The 19,069-nt window shown below is 41.7% G+C and overlaps 1 protein-coding gene across 1 annotated transcript in view; it reads right to left on the reverse strand.

The window, feature by feature from the left end:
• Positions 1-18,632, reverse strand: part of GMPR (guanosine monophosphate reductase) — a 35,321-nt gene extending 16,689 nt beyond the window's left edge. The window contains exons 1-4 of the mRNA XM_042465298.1: positions 18,292-18,632; positions 11,245-11,364; positions 9,401-9,484; positions 2,084-2,257 (exon numbers count right to left, since the gene is read on the reverse strand). Of these exons, the coding sequence (XP_042321232.1) occupies positions 2,084-2,257; positions 9,401-9,484; positions 11,245-11,364; positions 18,292-18,378 (465 nt within the window). The 5' untranslated portion in view covers positions 18,379-18,632. The remainder of the gene's footprint in view (positions 1-2,083; positions 2,258-9,400; positions 9,485-11,244; positions 11,365-18,291) is intronic.
• Positions 18,633-19,069: the final 437 nt, after the last annotated feature.

Here is a 19,069-nt window from a genome sequence, read left to right on the forward strand (position 1 = left end):
CCTCCCTCCCTCCCTCCCTCCCTCCCTCCCTTCTCCTCCTGCTTCTTTCTTCTTCCTTCTTCTTCCTCCTTCTTGCTCCTTCCTTCCTTCCTCCCTGCTCCTCCTCCTCTTCCTGCCCCCTTGTCCTTCTCTCCAGGCCCGCGGTTGTGGAGCAACCGCGGGCTTGGAGAGAAGGGCGAGGGGGACCCCCGCCTCCCTCTCCCCAGGCCGGTGGCGCCACTGCCTCTCCCCGCGCTCTGGGAGGGCCAAGGCTTCTCCACAGGGCGGGGGGAAGGCCAGCGCCGGCTGCTCCAGCGCTTTCCCCGCCCCTCAGGGAGGGCAGAGGCCGGCCCTGAGGGGCGGGGGAAGGCCAGCACCGGCTGCCCCAGTGCTTTCCCCGCCCCTCAGGGAGGGCAGAAACCGGCTCTGAGGGGCGGGGAACGGGCGCACCGGCGGTGGCAATCGACAGCAGGGCTGGCCTGGGGCCGCTCCTATGGTGCCCGCGGGCCGGATGCGGCCCGCGGGCCGTAGGTTGCCGACCCCTGGGCTAGGCTAACTAGGGCTAATGGGAATTCAAGTCCAACAACATCTTGACACAAAAGTTGCCCACTTAAGGCCTAACTCTTTGAAGTCTTTGTTGGAATTTTTATTTATTCAGCCATGTTTGTGGTACTGAATTACAGTTGCCACTTTTTCCCCACCACAAAACCCTTTCCATATTGGGAAAAGCTGTACCTGTTGGAGCTGGCTAATGCAAACAGCTGAGAATTTCATTTAGTATGTTTTTGGTAAAAACTGCGTAAGATCTGCACATTTCTTCATAAATCCAACTGAAAAAAACTTGAGATTTTAAAATATTAAATGTGTGAGAAAGTAAAACAGACATATTTGCCCATCTTGAGTGCTTCACTTAAAAGCCTGGCTTAGAAACCTTCTTTATTCAGCAATTTTTATGCTACTGAATTAGGGTTGCTTACTCTTATATTCTGTGCCAGATTTCTCATTTTGAACAGCTATACAGCAAGCAAGTTCAACAGGATCTTCTCCATACCAGAAAAAAATTTATACCTGCTCTATTTTGCCAACACAATCAGTTTTGTTATGAATTTCGTCTGAGTCATCTTTGATAGGAACAATTCAAAATTTTTGAATTTCTTCATAAATTTATGAAAGAATTTGAGTTTTTTCTGCCACTAAAACCAAATTGAGTGACAAAACAAAACTGCCAGTCATCCTACCCTATTTGGCATTTAATATGGTACTTCCCCTTCAATAGCTCCTCTTACTAAACTTCAGGATTATTTTCAGTCTCAGCTTTATCAGTGCTTTTCAATTCAACAAAGGGTATGTTTAAGAATAACCAGTTTCAATAGTCTAGGAAGCTGCCTTGTACAGAGTAAGAATCACAACAATGTTGCTGCCTACACTCACTGACACCAGTCAGTAGAGATATAATTTTTTCCCTTCACAGTTTTCAAAGTCTATTCAAATTTCAGGATTTAACTTTCTTCACTGAGGACACATATTCCTAGTAGTGAGCAACAAACTAATTTCCACTGAAGTGCCCTTACTAAATCATTACTACTATCACCTTATCTTGGCAACCTGTCTGTAAAACAGGCAGAAAGCAGTACAGGTTGTGTCTCCCTTCTCCAAAATGCTTGGGATCAGAAGTGTTTTGGACTTTGGATTTTTTCAGATTTTGGAATATTTGCATATACATAATGAGATGTCTTGGAGATGGGGCTCATTCTAAACATGAAATGCATTTATGTTTCATCTACACCTTATACACATAACTTTAAGGTATTTTTATAGATAATATTTTTAATTATTCTGTACAAGAAAAAAGTTTGTATACACTGAATCAACAGAAAGCAGAGATGCCACTATCTCAGCCACTTATGTAGACAATTTTGGATTTTGGAGTATTTTGGATACTGGAATTCCAGATAAGGGTTGCTCAACCTGTAACAATTAATGATATTAACAAAAGGAAATGGAGTTACAGAATATGCATGGCATGAAAACACCCGTCAATAATTTTTTTGCCAAATACACACTAATCTATCTACGATGTCACAGCTTTCCTTGTCATACCTACCATGATGGTGTGCTTGGGAAATCTGGCATGGACAGCTTTCACAAATTCCACAAAGTGTTCTGAATAACCATTGGCCACATCAAGGCAAATGTATTTGATAAGTGGAATGGCCTCTACTATATTTGTCAGCCTCTCGAAGTCAGCAATTCCACTGCCTGAGCTCACTGCTACATGCTGGAAAGAGAAGATGAGAATAATCAGCAGATTTCATAAAAATGAGGTCAATAATGTTTTCTGCAGAAGAAACTTGCTGTGACTAAATCAAATCTTATAATACCTCAAAAGAAAGAAAGAAGGGGCAAGAAAAGAAGATTTTCAAATCTAACCTTATAACACCAACCCAAACGTCTAAAGATCTGGAAATCTGTAGCTGGTATATGGATCTGCCACTTGAGGGGCAAAAGGAATTCTCTCTTCCTAACTATGCTGCCCATTAATACATTCATAATATTGTTGTCACTGGAGCACAGAAGTTTAGTAGGTCTATCAATACATTTTATTTATCTGTTCTTCAAAAATGCTTATTATGTCAACCATTTAGGACTTCAGCAGATTATTTTCAAGCATGTTTCCAAGACAAAATTCCCACTTCTTTCTGTCACATACCCAAACCATTTGTTCAGCTTTTTTCTCCTGTTTCCCTGCTTTGGTTTGGATGGTGCATAATGCATTGATGATGGATGCCTTCTAGCAGAAAAGGAAAATCTATTGTAGGGGATTATAGGGGGCAACCTTAGAACTCCAACCCTCTGATCACACTAAAAAAACTATGCACCAGTTTTCAGGCAGCTCACAGAACTGCAGAGGAATGAGAATGGGGTCATAACATGTACCAGCAACACTATAGTTTTAGCCCATTATCTCCTGTTTGATCACTGGAGCATTTCCATTTTTACTTAAATAAAATTTTTGTCATTCTTTTCAAGATATATTCATATTCTGTACCTAGAAAAGAAAAAAAATTATGTTCATTTTCGTCAATTCAGTTTCCTTTATTTCTTCAATGCAATACGCACTTTTTCCTCAGTTGCCTAGTTATTCAGATGACTTAAATGTTTTACAAAATTTTCTTTCATATTTCATTCATGAATCACTTATTTATTAAGGCTATAGTCCTACACACATTAATTAGGGAATAAGATCATCTGAACACAGCAAAACTTACTTTTTGAGTACACGTGCATAGAATAACAGCACAATATGAATCTGCAGACATGGCATGTTGAAATCATGTGTTTATGTGTATTTATTTATAAATATTTATATTGTGGTCTTCTTCAGTTCTATTTTGCTTTTTAATGCTAGTTTCATTTTTGCCCCTTTTTTAATACTGATATGGGTGCATCCTGACAGAAGACAGAAAATCCCATATTTTGTTCCTGTTCTTTCCAATTTTATTTTTGAGATACACACATGTTTTGCTTAACCCAGATTATTTTCTATCAGCTCTGGGTACAATCAGAGATTTTTTTTTCTATCAGCTTCCCAGATTGGTTTATATTTAATCCAGTACAAAATCTGAAAGTATAGAAGCAAAATCTAGGACTTTTCAGTCAGTCTGGACATGCCCCTATTTTAATAGTACAACTCCATACATGCATAGGATTATATTAAGTATTGAACTGGTCAAAGCTGACTTGGTCATTTCAAAGCTCAGGTAGCAGAACCTGTTTTGAAATCCCTGCGTTTCTTGAGGGGGGGGGACAGCACAATGGAAATAGAAAATCAGTGGAAAAGGAAAGTGGCATAAGAACTTCTCCCTGATGTGCTGCTTGTTTGTGTACATGCTGACAGGGAATTTTGTACAAGCTTTTAAAAAATGGTGAATGTGCACCCCACCTGCACCCTGAAATCTGTTAGCACATCTACCATCTCATTTTGTTGCATTTGTAGTCTAGGCTTTTTTTGGGGGGGGTGTCTCATTTTTGCTGGATTATGCTGAACAAAGAGTATGCATATCAAGTAGGGTAAACATTTCTTTGTCATTCTTTGCATTCAGATATTGTATCATAATTTGAACATAGCATTAATGTGTTGCAGGAAAAAAATCTGAGGAATAATCAACTCCTTAGGGCAGGAGGAATGCAGGGATTCTGGCTGTCACAGAAGTTACAGAATTTATAAGGAGAAACCAATGGAACTGAAAAATGGCTGGAAGAAACTGTCTGCTGGTGTCACTAGACATATTGGGCATTCCTATACATGTCAGACTATCAGAGGTCTCTGTATCAAGTCTTTTGCAGTCCCTTTGAGAAAAACTGCAAACTGGGAGCTCTTACCATGGCTGACATATTCAAAATTGTGAGCATGGTGTAGAACTTGAAGAGTTGCTTTTTTGGAGTAAAGCTCACAGAATTTCCAGCTAATTATGCCAATGTGGAAATTCAGGGAGGTGTAGTCTAAAAGAGTAGAATCACAGAATCATAGAATAATAGAGTTGGAAGGGACCACAAGGGCCATCCAGTCCAACCCCCTGCCATACAGGAACTCTCAATCAAAGCATGCCCGACAGATGGCCATCCAGCCTCCGTTTGAAGACCTCCAGGGAAGGAGACTTCACTACACTCCAAGGGAGTGTGTGCCACTGTCGAACAGCCCTTACTGTCAAGATGTTCCTCCTAATGTTGAGGTGGAATCTCTTTTCCTATAGCTTGCATCCATTGCTCTGGGCCCTAGTCTATGGAGCAGCAGAAAACAAGCTTGCTCCCTCTTCAATATGACATCCCTTCAAATATTTAAACAGGACTGTCATATCACCTCTTAGCCTTCTCTTTTACAGGCTAAATATCCCCAGCTCCCTAAGTCGTTCCTCACAGGCCATGGTTTCCAGACCCTTCACCATTTTGGTCGCCCTCCTTTGGACACGCTCCAGTTTCTCCACATCATTTTAAAATTGTGGTGCCCAGAACTGGACACAATATTCCAGGTGGGGCCTGACCAGAGCAGAATAGAGTGGCACTATTACTTCCCTTGATCATTCTAGACACTATACTTCTATTGATGCAGCCTAAACCGCATTGGCCTTGTTAATTGCCGCATCGCACTGCTGACTCATGTTCAACTTGTGGTCTACTTGGACTCCCAGATCCCTTTCACACATAGTTTCATTCAGCCAAGTGTCTCCCATCCTATATCTGTGCATTTCATTTTTCTGCCCTAAGTACAGTACAGTGGTACCCCGGGATACGAAATGACCGCGTTACGAAATTTCCGGGATATGAAAAAATTAGATAGGAAAAAACTGTTCCGGGTTACGTTTTTTTTTTCCGGCTTACGGAAAAAAATTTGGTGCTTTTCGGCGCTTTTTCGCACGAAATCGCGGCTTTCCAGCGCTATGGCTTTTTCGGGTTGCGAAATCTTTCGGGTTACGAACGGCGCCGCGGAACAAATTAAATTCGTAACCCGGGGTACCACTGTACCTTACATTTCTCTGTGTTGAAATTCATTTTGTTAGCTTTGGCCCAGTTTTCTAATCTATTAAGGTCATTTTGAATTTTGATCCTGTCCTCAGGAGTATTAGCTATTCCTCCTAGTATGGTATCATCTGCAAATTTGATAAGTATGCCCCCCAATTCTGTCATCCAAGTCATTGATAAAGATGTTGAATGGCACTGGGCCCAGGACAGAACCCTGTGGTACCCTGCTGGTCACTTCTCTCCAGGATGCAAATGAGCCATTGTTGAGCACCCTTTGGGTTCGGCCAGTCAATCAGTTACAAATCCATGCAACAATTATTTTGTCCAGCCCACATTTCACTAGCTTGTTTGCAAGAATGTCATGGGAAACCTTGTCAAAAGCATTACTGAAAACAAGATATATTATGTGCACAGCGTTCCCTTCATCTACCAAGTTGGTAATTTTATCCAAAAAAAAAAAACAGAGAGAGAGATTAGTTTTGTCTGGCATGACTTGTTTCTCTGAAACCCATGTTGACTTTTTGTGATTATGGCATTGCCTTCTAGGTGTTCACAGACTCTCTGTTTAATGATCTGTTCTAGAATCTTCCCTGGTACTGATGTCAGACTAACTGGACGATAATTGTTGGGAACCTCTTTTCCTCCCCTTTTTGATGATAGGGACAACATTTGCCCTCCTCCAGTCTACTGGGACTTCTCCTGTTCTCCAGGAGTTCTCAAAGGAGGGTTACAAACAGCCCTCAAGGGGCCGTTTCCCCGCCGCCGCCATTCGCTGTGTAGGGAAGCCCCAGCGGCCAGACCGCGAGGCTTCCCCGTGCAGCGAAAAAGGAGTGCTGAAATGGCGCTCCTTTTCGGAACGCGGAAGTGGCGCCGCGAGGGGCGGAGTGTGCCCTCGCGGCGTCACTTCCGCCGCGACACGTCTGGACGCACAGCATCCAAGACGTCAAAATGGCGGCGCCCATGTGGATGGGCGCTGCTATAAAGTCCGCGCTCTGCACGTACTGGGAGGAAGGGCCGTCAGGAAGGTAAGAACCTTCCTAACCCTAGTACGCACAGAGCGCGTACTTTATGGCGGTTTATAACCCGCCAAAGATTATTGGCAAAAGCTCTGATATTACATTTGCCAGTTCTTTTAATACCCTTGGATGTAGTTCATCTGGTCCTGGAGCCTTATATTTATTTAGATTAACCAGATATTCCTGTACTATCTCTTTACTTATTCTGTGCTGAAATTCCCCTATTCTGTGCTCCATTATCCTCATGTTGAGCACCCTTTTACTTTTCTGGCTAAACCCTGGACAGATTATGGGGGGAGGCTTCTTTATTCTGCTGCTGCTCTCACCCCAACTGGGGGGAACTGTGATGCAAAAGAGTTCAGGCTATGTGTCCAAGAAGGCTTGGAGGTGAAGAATGGTGGTTTCTTCTCTCTGGCAGTGCCACTGGAAAGTGGAAAAGTTTGATGTTTGGGGGTTTTATGGTGACATAGAGGAGGTCATGGGTATGACTTTGCAGCAACTAAGCAGAACAGTGGAGGACAGGGAGTCTTGGAGATGTCTCATCCACATGGATTGAAATCGACTCGAGGGTGGTTAACAACAACAAACAGTAGCTCGAATGTTGGACTAGAACTGCATTTACAGTGCAAATTATTGCAGTTTGACACCACTTTGACTGCTCAATGCTGTGGAATTTGTAGTTTTGCCTGATATTTAGCCTTCTCTAACAGAAAGCTCTGGTGCCCCATCAAACTACAAATCCCACGATTCCATAGGCTGCAGCCATAACAGTTAAAGTAGTGTCAAGCTGCATTAATTTTGAAGTGTGGCAGCAGCCTAGGACTCTCGAAGACCAGAGTTCAAAACTTCACTTAGCCATAGAAACCCACTGGATGATCTTGGATAGGTCAGTTTCCCAGCCTCAGAGGAAAGCAAGCCTCTTCTGAATAAATCTTGTAAAACAAAACAAAACAAAAACTATAATGGGGAAGCCATATTTGAAAGATAACAAGAACAACATGGGAGGAAGGGGGAGAAGAATAAAGAAGCAGAAACTATGCTTTAACTATGCTTAGATGGGAGAAATGTTATTGGAATCACCACTACCTGAGGTATAAACAATGCATCACTAAGGGCATAGTAGCCTTTTTCCTCTTTGGTATCTCTTGAGAGGAGGTAGTTTTTGAGATAAAGTTTATGGTAGTGCTCAAAGAAAATAAAGAAATGGGGAAAGCTAAGAATGGAGTTTTCTTTCCCCTTCTTTGGTCCCATATAGGAGATCTGAGTAAACTTCAGCACTTTTAAGACCTATCCTATAAATCTAGAAATGCTGGATTCTAGTCCACAATTACAACATATAATATAGCCATAATGTATATTTCTGGACCTTGAAGTGCTACAGGCCTCTTCATTGCTTTCGGGAGGGTTCACTTGTTATGTGCCTTCAAGTCATTTCCAATTTATGATGGCCACAGGGTTTTCATGGCAAGATTTGTTCAGAGGGATTTTTGCCATGGCCTTCCTCTAAGGCTGAGAGAGTGTGACTTGCCCAATGTCACCCAGTGACTTGTCCATGACCAAGCGAGGATTCAAAACCTGGTCTCCAGAGTCATACCCCAACTACTATGCTGGCTCTGGAGGGTTCACTACTGATACTTTATGAAAAATACTGTACTTTTAAAAGTACTTTTGAAATGCAAGAAACCAAAAGTGACAACATTCTATCATAATTACTACCTAATTTTATGTTAATTTACCTAATCATAAGTATTAATGACCTACAGGGATCTGCATCACTGGTATTTTGACTGTATCTGTATTGCATTGTTGTTTTTATTGAACATCAAATCAGGTTCATCACACGGTGACCCTATGAATGAAAGACCTCCAAAAGATCCTGTTATGAACAACCTTGCTTGGGTTTTGCAAATAAAGAGATGTGGCTTCCTTGATTGCACCCATCCATCTGTAATATGCTCTTTTTCTTTTCTGGTTGCCTTCTACTTTACTGAATAGTGTCTTTTCTACTGAGTCACATCATCTCCTTTACTTTGCCTTCGTCTGAGGCTGCGAGAGTGTCACTTGCCCAAGGTGGATTTCTACAGCTGAGTGGGGCAAACCCAATTCTTCCCTAGAAAAACGCATGATAGGTTCACCTAAGGTTCTCCATAGGTTGGAAACAATTTGAAAGCACACAAGAACAACATGTCATCTTATTACGTGTCCATAGTAGGATCACTTATGATTAGCTGTTATGGTTTCTAGTGAGAGTTCAGGTTTGCATTGTTCTAGTACCTGGACATCTACAAGTGTTTATTTGTTTTCAGGATGCTACCACACTGCAGAATTAATGTAGTTTGACACCGGTTTAACTGTCTTGGCTCCATCCTATAGGATCCTGGAATTTCTAGTAGCACCAAAGCTCTCTGACAGAGAAAGCTAAATATCTCCCAAAACTACAAATCCTGGATTTCATAGTACTGAGTCATGGTATTTAAAGTGGAGTCAAACTATGTTAATTCTGCAGTGTAAATACAGCGTCATTCTCATCTATTCTAACAACACTAGGATTTATTATAACTGTTTTATGGCAAGTATGTTCCCGTTTACTGGACAAATTTTTAGGTTTTTTTCCTTCTCAACCTCTCAAAAAATCTGCTACAGCAAAGCTTTTTTAAAGCAAATATGCCACAGAAGTACTGTCCTTAGTGTCAGAAAATCAATTTAACACAATTCTTCCCGAACACATTTTTCCCTTACAAAATACTCACTTGGAACAAATTCAGGACTCTCTAAGAACCAATACAGGTCTACAGGTTTCCCATGTTATATGTTTGAACCCCCCCACGCCCAAATTCCAAGAAACATAGTAACTATACTCAATAATTAACTACATGAAAATATACCTCTAGGCATTCTGGATGATTGCTTGCAAACAACTTCCACTGTTCTAGAGAGTAATGTTTGTGTATTGCTGTGAACATTGCATACTAGGAAGAAGAAGAAGAAAAAAAAAAGCAGTACATTAATATCATTATGCCATTTGATAAGGCAACACACACACACATCCATGGCTGCAGTTCAACATACCAATAGTGGTATATGACTCAAGAACATTTGGAGGGGAAGGAACTCAGCATTTGAAAAGTTACTTTTAAGAAAAGTAAATCATCATCCATAAAGAGCAGTGGCAAAATGCTGTTTTGACTGCCCTATCATCATTCTACCATTGCTCAGTTTTGGATGATTTCATTCTTCTTAAAAATAACCTTCTCACTTCTGCCTGCAGAAATAGCATTCCTGCAGATTTCTATTGTCACATATATATGAGGGAATGTGGAAAATCTTTGCCCAAATGCAGGCTTGAGGTCAGTTTCCTATTTCTTGTTTTATTGTTTTTATTTATTTAAGGTATTTCTACATCACCTCCTAGTACTCAAGGGTTCCTAAAGCAATGAACAAACAAACAAACAAAAAATCAGTAGTTTCCACCGTTCCACACTTGCAAGATTCTGCATTGAAACTGCTAAACAAGAGACTTTCCAAAATAATGAATTCTGTAAAATTGTACACTAACTACTTCATATATGTCTCTAAATCATGTCACTGAACCATATAGGGCATGGGAATGAGGCTATGCTTCTCCACAACTCTAACAGCAAGAGTATACTTCAGGGGAAAAATGGGTTGAGGATGGTAGCATAATAGCATGGGTACAATAGATTTTTTTTAAATGTCCTATTTGTGTCTACAGAGTAAATGCAGTTATATAATAATGTATTAGTCCCAGGTTAGAGCTAGGCTAGGCCCCATCCATCGTCAGACACTAGTAAGAAAAAGACAGTGGTGCCTGACTGAGGGGAAGAGACAAAAATCCAGGCTTGCCTGCCAAATCATATTGCTGGCCAGGACCATACCTCAAAGAAACCAAGCTATGCCTACCTATGAAAAATAAAGCCTTGAAAAAAATACTGCAGGACTGAATAAGATAACAGACAAAAACTCTGGTGTACAATGAGCGAGTGACAGGCTTCAGATGCATCTCAGCTAGCCTGAGCCACACCTATCCTCCTGGAACATGAGAAGATGTTTTCATGAAGTTTCAGGAAGGCACTGGCTATTTAGAAGCCAGGGACAGAGCACTCATAATGGTGTGAGAAGAAAGATAAGAAAAACTGGCTCAACCAAGTGGCGTTTCAACAACATAAACAACAAGCACCACTGAATTTAATGTCATTTAGGAAGGCTGAATAACGCTTCTGAATTCCAAAATCTGCTCACAAAAAATTGCAGTGATAGAGATGTCTAAAATAAACAAAACAGATCAGGCAAGTGACCTTGCCAACAGCACTCATGCACACACACGCGGGTATGTTTTTATCTTAGAGGAACTAGGGAGCAAAAAATTGTATTTTACACGTGTGTGTGTGTGTGTGTGTGTGTGTGGCTGCTGCGTAACTACTCTATTCAGCTAAAGGTTATAAAATAAGCATAATACATATGGTACCACTGTATATAGTTGTGCATTGCTTGTTATGCATCACTGCACAGTATGCAGTGATTGCATGGTTGCACATCATACATAAATGCACAATGAGCATCTGAATGTGCAAGATCACATTTCTCTAACAACATGGTAGCAACTGAGGCATAAGACAATAAATATAAAATTATGCTACATGTCCTTGATGTGGGATTTTATTTATTTTATTTACTTATTGCTGGTGAAAGAAAATTAAAAGGTACTTACTTTAGTCATAACCTGTGCCATTTCAAAAGTGCCCACAGTGTCCATATTTGCTACAATAATGGGGATCCCAGTGTATGTTTGCTTAGAGTTACGGAATGTGAAGATACGCATAAGGTCAACCTGTAAAAAAAAACAAGTGCATTAGTAATACCAGCAAGGATAAGAGTTATTGTAACAGCATTCAAAGGCAAAAAAAACCCTCTAATACAAACTAGATGCATAAGATAGGAAATGTGAACAGCAAAAAGAAGGTTAATTCTAATAAACAGTTGTTTCCCTTTGTTAGTTTCTGCAGCTTGTCCCATAGTACATGCTTACAGGAATGAAGCATATATTTTTTAACCAACCACTTTGCTGATATTGTTTTCCAATAAATGGTTTAAAGCATATTAAGAGCTTGGAATTCTTAACATGCGTGTATCATCTGGGCTCAACTATTCAGCAAATGCAACCAATGAAATTACATTCTCACAAAAATAGCAGGTTTATACTTTGGGAATGGTTCTAGATTCAGATCAATTTGAGGCAAAGGCCAAAAAAAAAAAAAAAATCACATCAACTTTGGCTTTTTCACCAGCTACACTCTTTCCTGAAAGAAAGGGACTTCTCTAATGTGGTATGTGCCCTGAAAACTCCCCAACTGGATAGCCATGTGCTTAACATGGGACTGTTCTTTAAAGCTGATCAGAAGCAGAGTAATCAGATGCCCTAACCGTAAAGGAGGACAAGGCACCGTAAGATGGAGAACATTCCAGAAAAATGGAGGACATGACCAAAGAAAAGCTAAAAACACTCATATAAATGCAAATTCATGCTTCCTATTCATGCTCAAAACGGAATACATTTTGAAATTCCTCCTGAACAGAAGGTTGAAATGTAGGACATGTCCAGGAAAAGGAGAAGCTGCAGCTTATGTACAATGTACCAACCAGGTTAATTGCTATTGGGAATTATTATACTAATTTTATATAAACCATACTGATTACTTATTTGCTTTCAGGATAAATTCGCTAAGAATTATCTTTGGTTTAGTCCCTTACAATCTGGCCCTTGCAGTCCCTTCCAACTCTGATTCTACAGAATTTGAGAAAGCATCTTTTCTTGTATGTAGTTATTAAGATTCAGCTCTTGATCTCTCATTGATCAATTTCCTGGGCAATTCCCTGATTATGGAAACAGATGCTACTAAGATCCATCAGATCAAGGATTTTGGTGATTTTAATCAGGCTTTAAATACTTATTTAGACACACTGTTCCTATTTAATATTCTCAGTCTTGTTACATTTCATCTTACTGGCTTCTCTGTAGTTTCTCTGCATACTGGTTTTGAAATTGTTTTATTACTGTATTTTGTATCATTGTTTTCTATCTCTACAATCAGCGTACCAAAAAGCAAAATATGAATTTTCCAAATACTATTTCCAGTACATGCCATTACAGAATTCTGGACCTCCTTCATCACAGGGAAGCCCATTATCCAGTGACTTTCCATTTGGGAGCAACCAGCGTCATCTTTCCAACACAATCTTCAAAGAAAGTTTTAAATAAAAATTCCTAGAGTCCTTTTCTATGGCACTCAAAAACCCCTATCACTTGGGTCTCAAGCAGAAAGGCCAAAAAAAACCATGGCAGGGCTGCGCTGGCACTGTTCATGCTGGGGCCGTGATGACCACATGCGCCCAACCCTGATCCAGGCTGCCACCATGGTTTTGAACTGGGCCAGCAAAAGGAGCGGGTTTTGTCTGCTCCTTTTTGACCTGGTTCTTTTGCCTTGGAGTAGCTTTGGGGCAGATTCCAGTCACGTTCAGGGCATGCATCATCTTAACACCACACCCCCAACGTAGTCCAATAGCAGCCCTTTTGGCCATCTGTTTTGCACCATAGTCACTAGTCCCTTTCAAATGTAATATTATAACTGTTAGCCCCAATCTAATCCCATACATCCAAAAGACAAGCCTGCCTGCAACTAAATCTGCCTAATTTGGCATTATTGACTATGGTTATATATTGTTGTTGCGTGCCTTTAAGTTATTTCTGACTTAAGGCAAACCTATCATGAGGTTTTCTTGGCAAGATTTATTCAGAGGAGGTTTGCCATCACCTCCCCCTGAGGCTGAGAGAGTGCAACTTACCCAAGGTTACCCAGTGGGTTTCATGGCCAAGCTGGAAATCGAACCCTGGGCTTGATTAGGAGGAGATGGATCTCACATATATTAATGCACACAAATAACCAATAGCTGGTTTCATTTCCCCCAGAGAAACAGCATACCCATGAGTTATTTGTATTTCCTAGGTCTTGTCTGACCATGATTCTCCTGTATTCATTCAATTAACATCATGAGATGTTTTGTAAAAATAAGCTGTATATAACTATAGGTAGAACTGCCAAACTAGACAACAAGATGTCCCTTTTGGGGGAGGGGGGATCCTTTGCACCAGAAGAGAATGTAACAGGAAAAGAGAGAATTTAAAGTCAGTCATAATCACAACATACAGACCAATTCTATATATTAAGGATGTGGGACTTGCAACTGCCCTGATGTGGGGGCAAATCTCCCATCATTCCCAACTGGTTGATATGTCTGCTGGGGGCAACAGGAGCTGGAGTACAGCAACATTAGATGGGATAGTCTTCTCATCCCTGTTATAACTTGCTTGGAACTAAATCCTGTGAGGTTCAGTGGGAGTCTCAACTAAATATATATGGATGGAATCCTTACTTTCGCTGCCACTCCATCCATTATACCAGAGATAGGAATTATATGTCTCTCCAAATGCTGTTGGATTCCAGATCCCAGGACTGCTAGCTGGCACAGCCAATAGTAAGGAATGTTGGGCCAATTATAAGAAATATTATTCTGGTCAATGAGAACAAAGGCAGTACATGGAGTCCTCCAGATGTAGCTGGATTGCAGTTTTAGCAACTCTAGCAAACATAGGTAATAGTGAGGAATGCTTGGAGCTGCAATCCAACAATATCTGGAGGACCATATTTGTCTTGAGTATTTGCTATTATTTTGCAGAAAGCTGCATCCAATCCAAGTCCTCTGCATATTACAATTTCAGATGTGGATGGATAAACCTTAAGGGAGGTTTAGAGTAGTGATTTGGGCTAGGATTCTGGCAGACCAGAATCTCAGGCATGGAAATTCACTGGGTGACTTTGGGCAAGTCACACTCTTTCAACCTTAGAACAAGGCAATGACAAACCTCCTTGGAATAAATCTTGCCAAGAAAGCTGTGGTAAGGTTGACTAGGCACGCCATAAGTAAGAGTAAACAAGGCATATAAGAATAGCAAGGGGTGGGAATCATATAGTCCTCTGGACACTGCTGAACATGCCTCACCACTGACTGTGCTGCTAGGTCTGCTGGGAATTACAGTTCTACAATATCTGGAGAGCCACATAATCCTTCCATTGAGGCCACACTGAAGCGGACAAGTAAAGATCAAATTCACCAAAAGCACAACAGTTCATGGTGGACAAACAGGTTTTCCTGCTATTGTATGATGGTGTATTTCCCACCTGCTCAGACGATCTTCTGCCTGTACTTAAAGCAAATTTAACATAAATGTTAAAGTGGATTAACTTAATATTAACCTATGTGCTCAAAAGTGTTCAAGACTAGGTTTAAAATAAAAGCAGATGTATCAATGAGTAAAAACTATTTTTGACTAATTTTACATCTTCTTGAGCCCTTACAATACACCATTTTAAAAAGGCATCATAATACTTGAGTGCCTTTTGTCACTGGAACGTTGTTCTCAAGGTGACAGGTAGGTCATCCCACAGGTCAAGATAACCCTCTTGCATTAATAGCTACAATCTGCCCACAGTACAGAGACTCTTCTAACAGTATTATACCAATTACAGAGAGATAAACCTGCAGTCTTCACTTGAAAATACATTTAGTAGAAATAAAGGCTGCTAGTTAAGCCCAGATTGGTTCCCAACTGGCAAAGGAGTCAGACAAAGATGCATTCTATCATCCTCCTTATTCAACTTTCATGAAGAAAACATACAGATAGCAGGTTTAGACTCAGAAGAAGGGGGAGGGAAGATAGGAGGAAGGAATGTCAACAATCTTGATATGCAGACAACACCATAATACTAGCGGAAAACATCACAGACTTGGAACAATTAATAGTGATGGTGAAAGATAAAAGCGCAAAGGCAGGCTTAATGCTGAACATAAAGAAAACAAAAATAATGACCACAGAAGGAATACTTAGGCCTGTTACAGACTGCCAAAATAAAGCTGCTTCGGGTCTCTTTGGAGGTATGCTATTTAAATGATGCATGGGGTCCTAACAATCTGGAAGGTGCACCAAAAGCTGCACTCCAGTGCTTAGGAATGGAGTGTCGCTTTGGTGTGACCTCCGGACTCTTAGGACCCATGCATCATTTAAATAGCATACCTCCAAAGAGAACCGAAGCAGCTTTATTTTGGCAGTCTGTAACAGGCCATATAGACTCAATCTATATTCTAGACAATGAAGAAATTGAAATAGTTGGTTCCTCTACCTAGGATCAAATATTGGCCAGAATGGTGACTGCTGCCAAGAAATAAGAGGGCTAGGAATGGGAAAGGTATCGACAAAAGGACAGGAAAAGATTCTAAAGAGTAAAGATATATAAGTGAGCACTAAAATCAGAATCATCCAAGCCGTTGTATTCCCCATCACCATGTATGGATGTGAGAGCTGGACAGTGAAGAAAGCGGATAAGAAGACATTCAGCTCATTTGAGATATGGTGCTGGAAAAGAGTGATAAGGATAGCATAGACAGCCAAAAAAGACAAACAAATGGATCCCTGAACAGATCAAATTAGAACTCTCCCTGGAAGCCAAGGTGACGAAACTGAGGCTGTTGTATTTTAGCCACATCATGAGAAGACATGAGTCACTTTGAGACCGTTTTAACTGTCCTGGTTCAGTGCTAGGGAATCCTGGGAATTGTAGTTTGTTGTGGCACCAGAGCTCTCTGACAGAGAAGGCTAAATTTCTCACAAAACTTAAAAACACACAAGGGCTAATTTTGGCATTAAAGAGAGATTAAAGTGCATTTAAAGCATCACGCAAATAAAGTGAAAAGGGCGAGTAATAGTGTAAATGATTATCACACGTAATTGCACAAATAAAGTGATATCAGAAATGCATTGTCGCTGAAATCCCAAAAGTAAAAAGATGCATGTTAATACTTCTTTGTGACCACTTTAATGGTGGGTTTTATGAAATGTTGTGTGAAACTGTTTCATGTAATTACGCAATTTTTTCAGGATATTCACGGGATAAACTCCCGATCTCTTTTGTGTGATAAGCTCCATAGATCTATACCTTCTGAAGTGTGTCCTCCAGGTGTTTTGGACTTCAACCCCCATAATTCCTTAACTGTTGGCCAAGCTGGCTGGGAGTTCTGGGAGTTGAAGTCCAAAATGACTGGAGGACCAACGTCTGGGAATCACTGGTTTAGGGCCACATCCAAACTCTGGTACTTCTTTGTGACTGCTTAAATGGTGGGTTTTGTGCGACGTGTGAAATTGTTTCCCATAATTGTATTATATTTTGGACTTCAGCACCCAGAAGCCTCAACCATCTTGGCCAATAGTCTGAGTCCAAAAAGCACCTGGAAAGCCAGAGTTTGGGAATCACCTACAAAAAGATGTTTTGAAAAACCCAAATATCTGTCTCTGGAGATTCATAAAAGTGCCTCCATTATCCTCCCTCTTTGTGTTGCCTTTATTTTATTCAGGAGGAGAGTTGACCTGCCTTTCCCTCACAGGAAACATTACCTCTAATATGACCTCCCCTAATAGCCACACACACAAACCAACAACAAAACAGCCGGCCTGCAACTTGTAATTTGACTCCCCAACTCTGCAAAAACCTTGTGTCACAAGTGTCACAAGTGTCAAGGAGCTTAGCCATATCTGACACACAACTCTTTTGGGTCACCTTCCTCTTCCCGGACTGGCCGCCATTCTGGCTCCTTTGCAAAATCTACAAGAAATTCCCTGAATTAAAAGCCAATTTGGTGAGAGGAAAGGGAGAAGAAAAAACAGCCTCCAGGTTTCAGGGGGTTATGCAGGGAAAAGGTCCCCTTGGGCTGCACCTGCACTGGTGAAATAATTTGGTCTGACAGCGCTTTTTAACTGGCGTGGCTCCATGCTATGGAATTCTGGGAAATGTACCTTTGTTGCAGCACCAGAGTGGAACACAGCAAGGCAGAGCTCGCAATAAGCCATATTTCCCAGAATTCCATAGCATGGAGCCACGCCAGTTAAAAAGCGCTGTCAAACAGGGTTATGCAACCCCAAGGCACCTTTCCCATTATATTTCCCAGAATCCCATTATATGCAATCCCAAGGCACCTTTTCGATTAAATTTCCCAGCATGCAATCCAAGGCACCCTTTTCCTTGCAACAAACTACATTTCCCATAATTCCATAGCATGCAACTCAAGGCACACTTTTCCTTACAACAAACTAATTTCCCAGAATTCATAACAAGCAAGCCAAGGTATTTTTCCATTACATTTCCCACAATTCCATAGCATGCCACCCAATTCACCTTTTCTATTATATTTCCCAGAACTCCGCAGCATGCAATCCCAATGCACCCTTTTCCTTGCAACAAACTACATTTCCCTGCGAGGATTAAAAGGAGGAGAAGGCAAAAGGCGGGAAGGACAGGGGGGAGGGGTGCGTTAGGTTGCATCCACACTGGAGAAATAACCCGGTTTGGCACCGCTTTAACTTGTTGTCTGTCTCTTTGCTATAGAATTCTGGGAGTTGGAGTTTGTTGTGGGCCCGGAGCGGAGCGGAGCGGAGCGGAGCGGAGCTCTGGGCCCCACAATAAACTCCAACTCCCAGAATTCCATAGCAAAGAGAGAGAATAAGAGTTAAAGCGGTCCCAAACCGGGTTATTTCTCCAGTGTGGATGCAACCTAAATGCCAATAAAGCGTGGAATAATAAGAGAGGCGAGGAGACATAAAATGGAGGAGGAGGGAAGGGAAGGGAATGCCCCCAGCCCCCCACCCACCGACCTCGGCTCTGCTTTTGAGGCTGCTCCGTTTAGGTCTGAGCAGGACATCTTTAAAGTCCAGCTTGAGGTCTGCGTCGACTCGGGGCATCCTCCTCCTCCTCCTTTTCGCCCGATTAAAGGAAGGAGGAAGGCTCTTCTTCGTTGCCTCTTTCCCAAACGTCCTTCTTCTCTGAGGCCAAAGAGGAGCAAGGGAGCCTTGGGTCTTTATAGGGCCGGGAGCAAGAGGCCAAGCCCCGGGGGCTTTATTAGGGAAGGGGCGGCCGGCTCTCCTCCTCCTCCTCTTCCCCGGCCTCTGGTTTCCTCTCTTGGCCGGGAGGGAGCTTGCCTGGACGGCTGTCCCCTTTCTCCTCCTCCTCCGCCAGTGACTACGGCATTGCAGCTGAGGAAGAGAGAGAAAGACCGCCGCAGCGCTGAGGGAAGAAGGAGGGGAGGAAGAAGAAGAAGGGTGGCCCCATGGTCTCGCCTCAAAATGGAGGGCCTTCAGAAACAGTAGTGATAGTGAAGGACATGATGACCAAACAAAAACACTCCTCTGTCAATGTAAATTCACGCTGCTTAGTCATGCCCAAAATGGAGGGCCTTTGGGAGTTGAGGAGGTGCCCTGGCTGGAAAAAGAAAGGGTGGCCAAGTGTTAAAACTGGAAAGGAGGGCAAAGTACCTCAAAATAACGGAGGGCCTTCCAAGAAAAGTGGAGGACATGACCAAACAAAAACACTCCTCTCACCAGTTTAAATGTGTGCTGCTTAGTCATGCTCAAAATGGAGGACTTTTGGGAATCC

The sequence above is a fragment of the Sceloporus undulatus genome, chromosome 4, assembly GCF_019175285.1.
Source record: "Sceloporus undulatus isolate JIND9_A2432 ecotype Alabama chromosome 4, SceUnd_v1.1, whole genome shotgun sequence".
NCBI lineage: Eukaryota > Metazoa > Chordata > Lepidosauria > Squamata > Phrynosomatidae > Sceloporus > Sceloporus undulatus.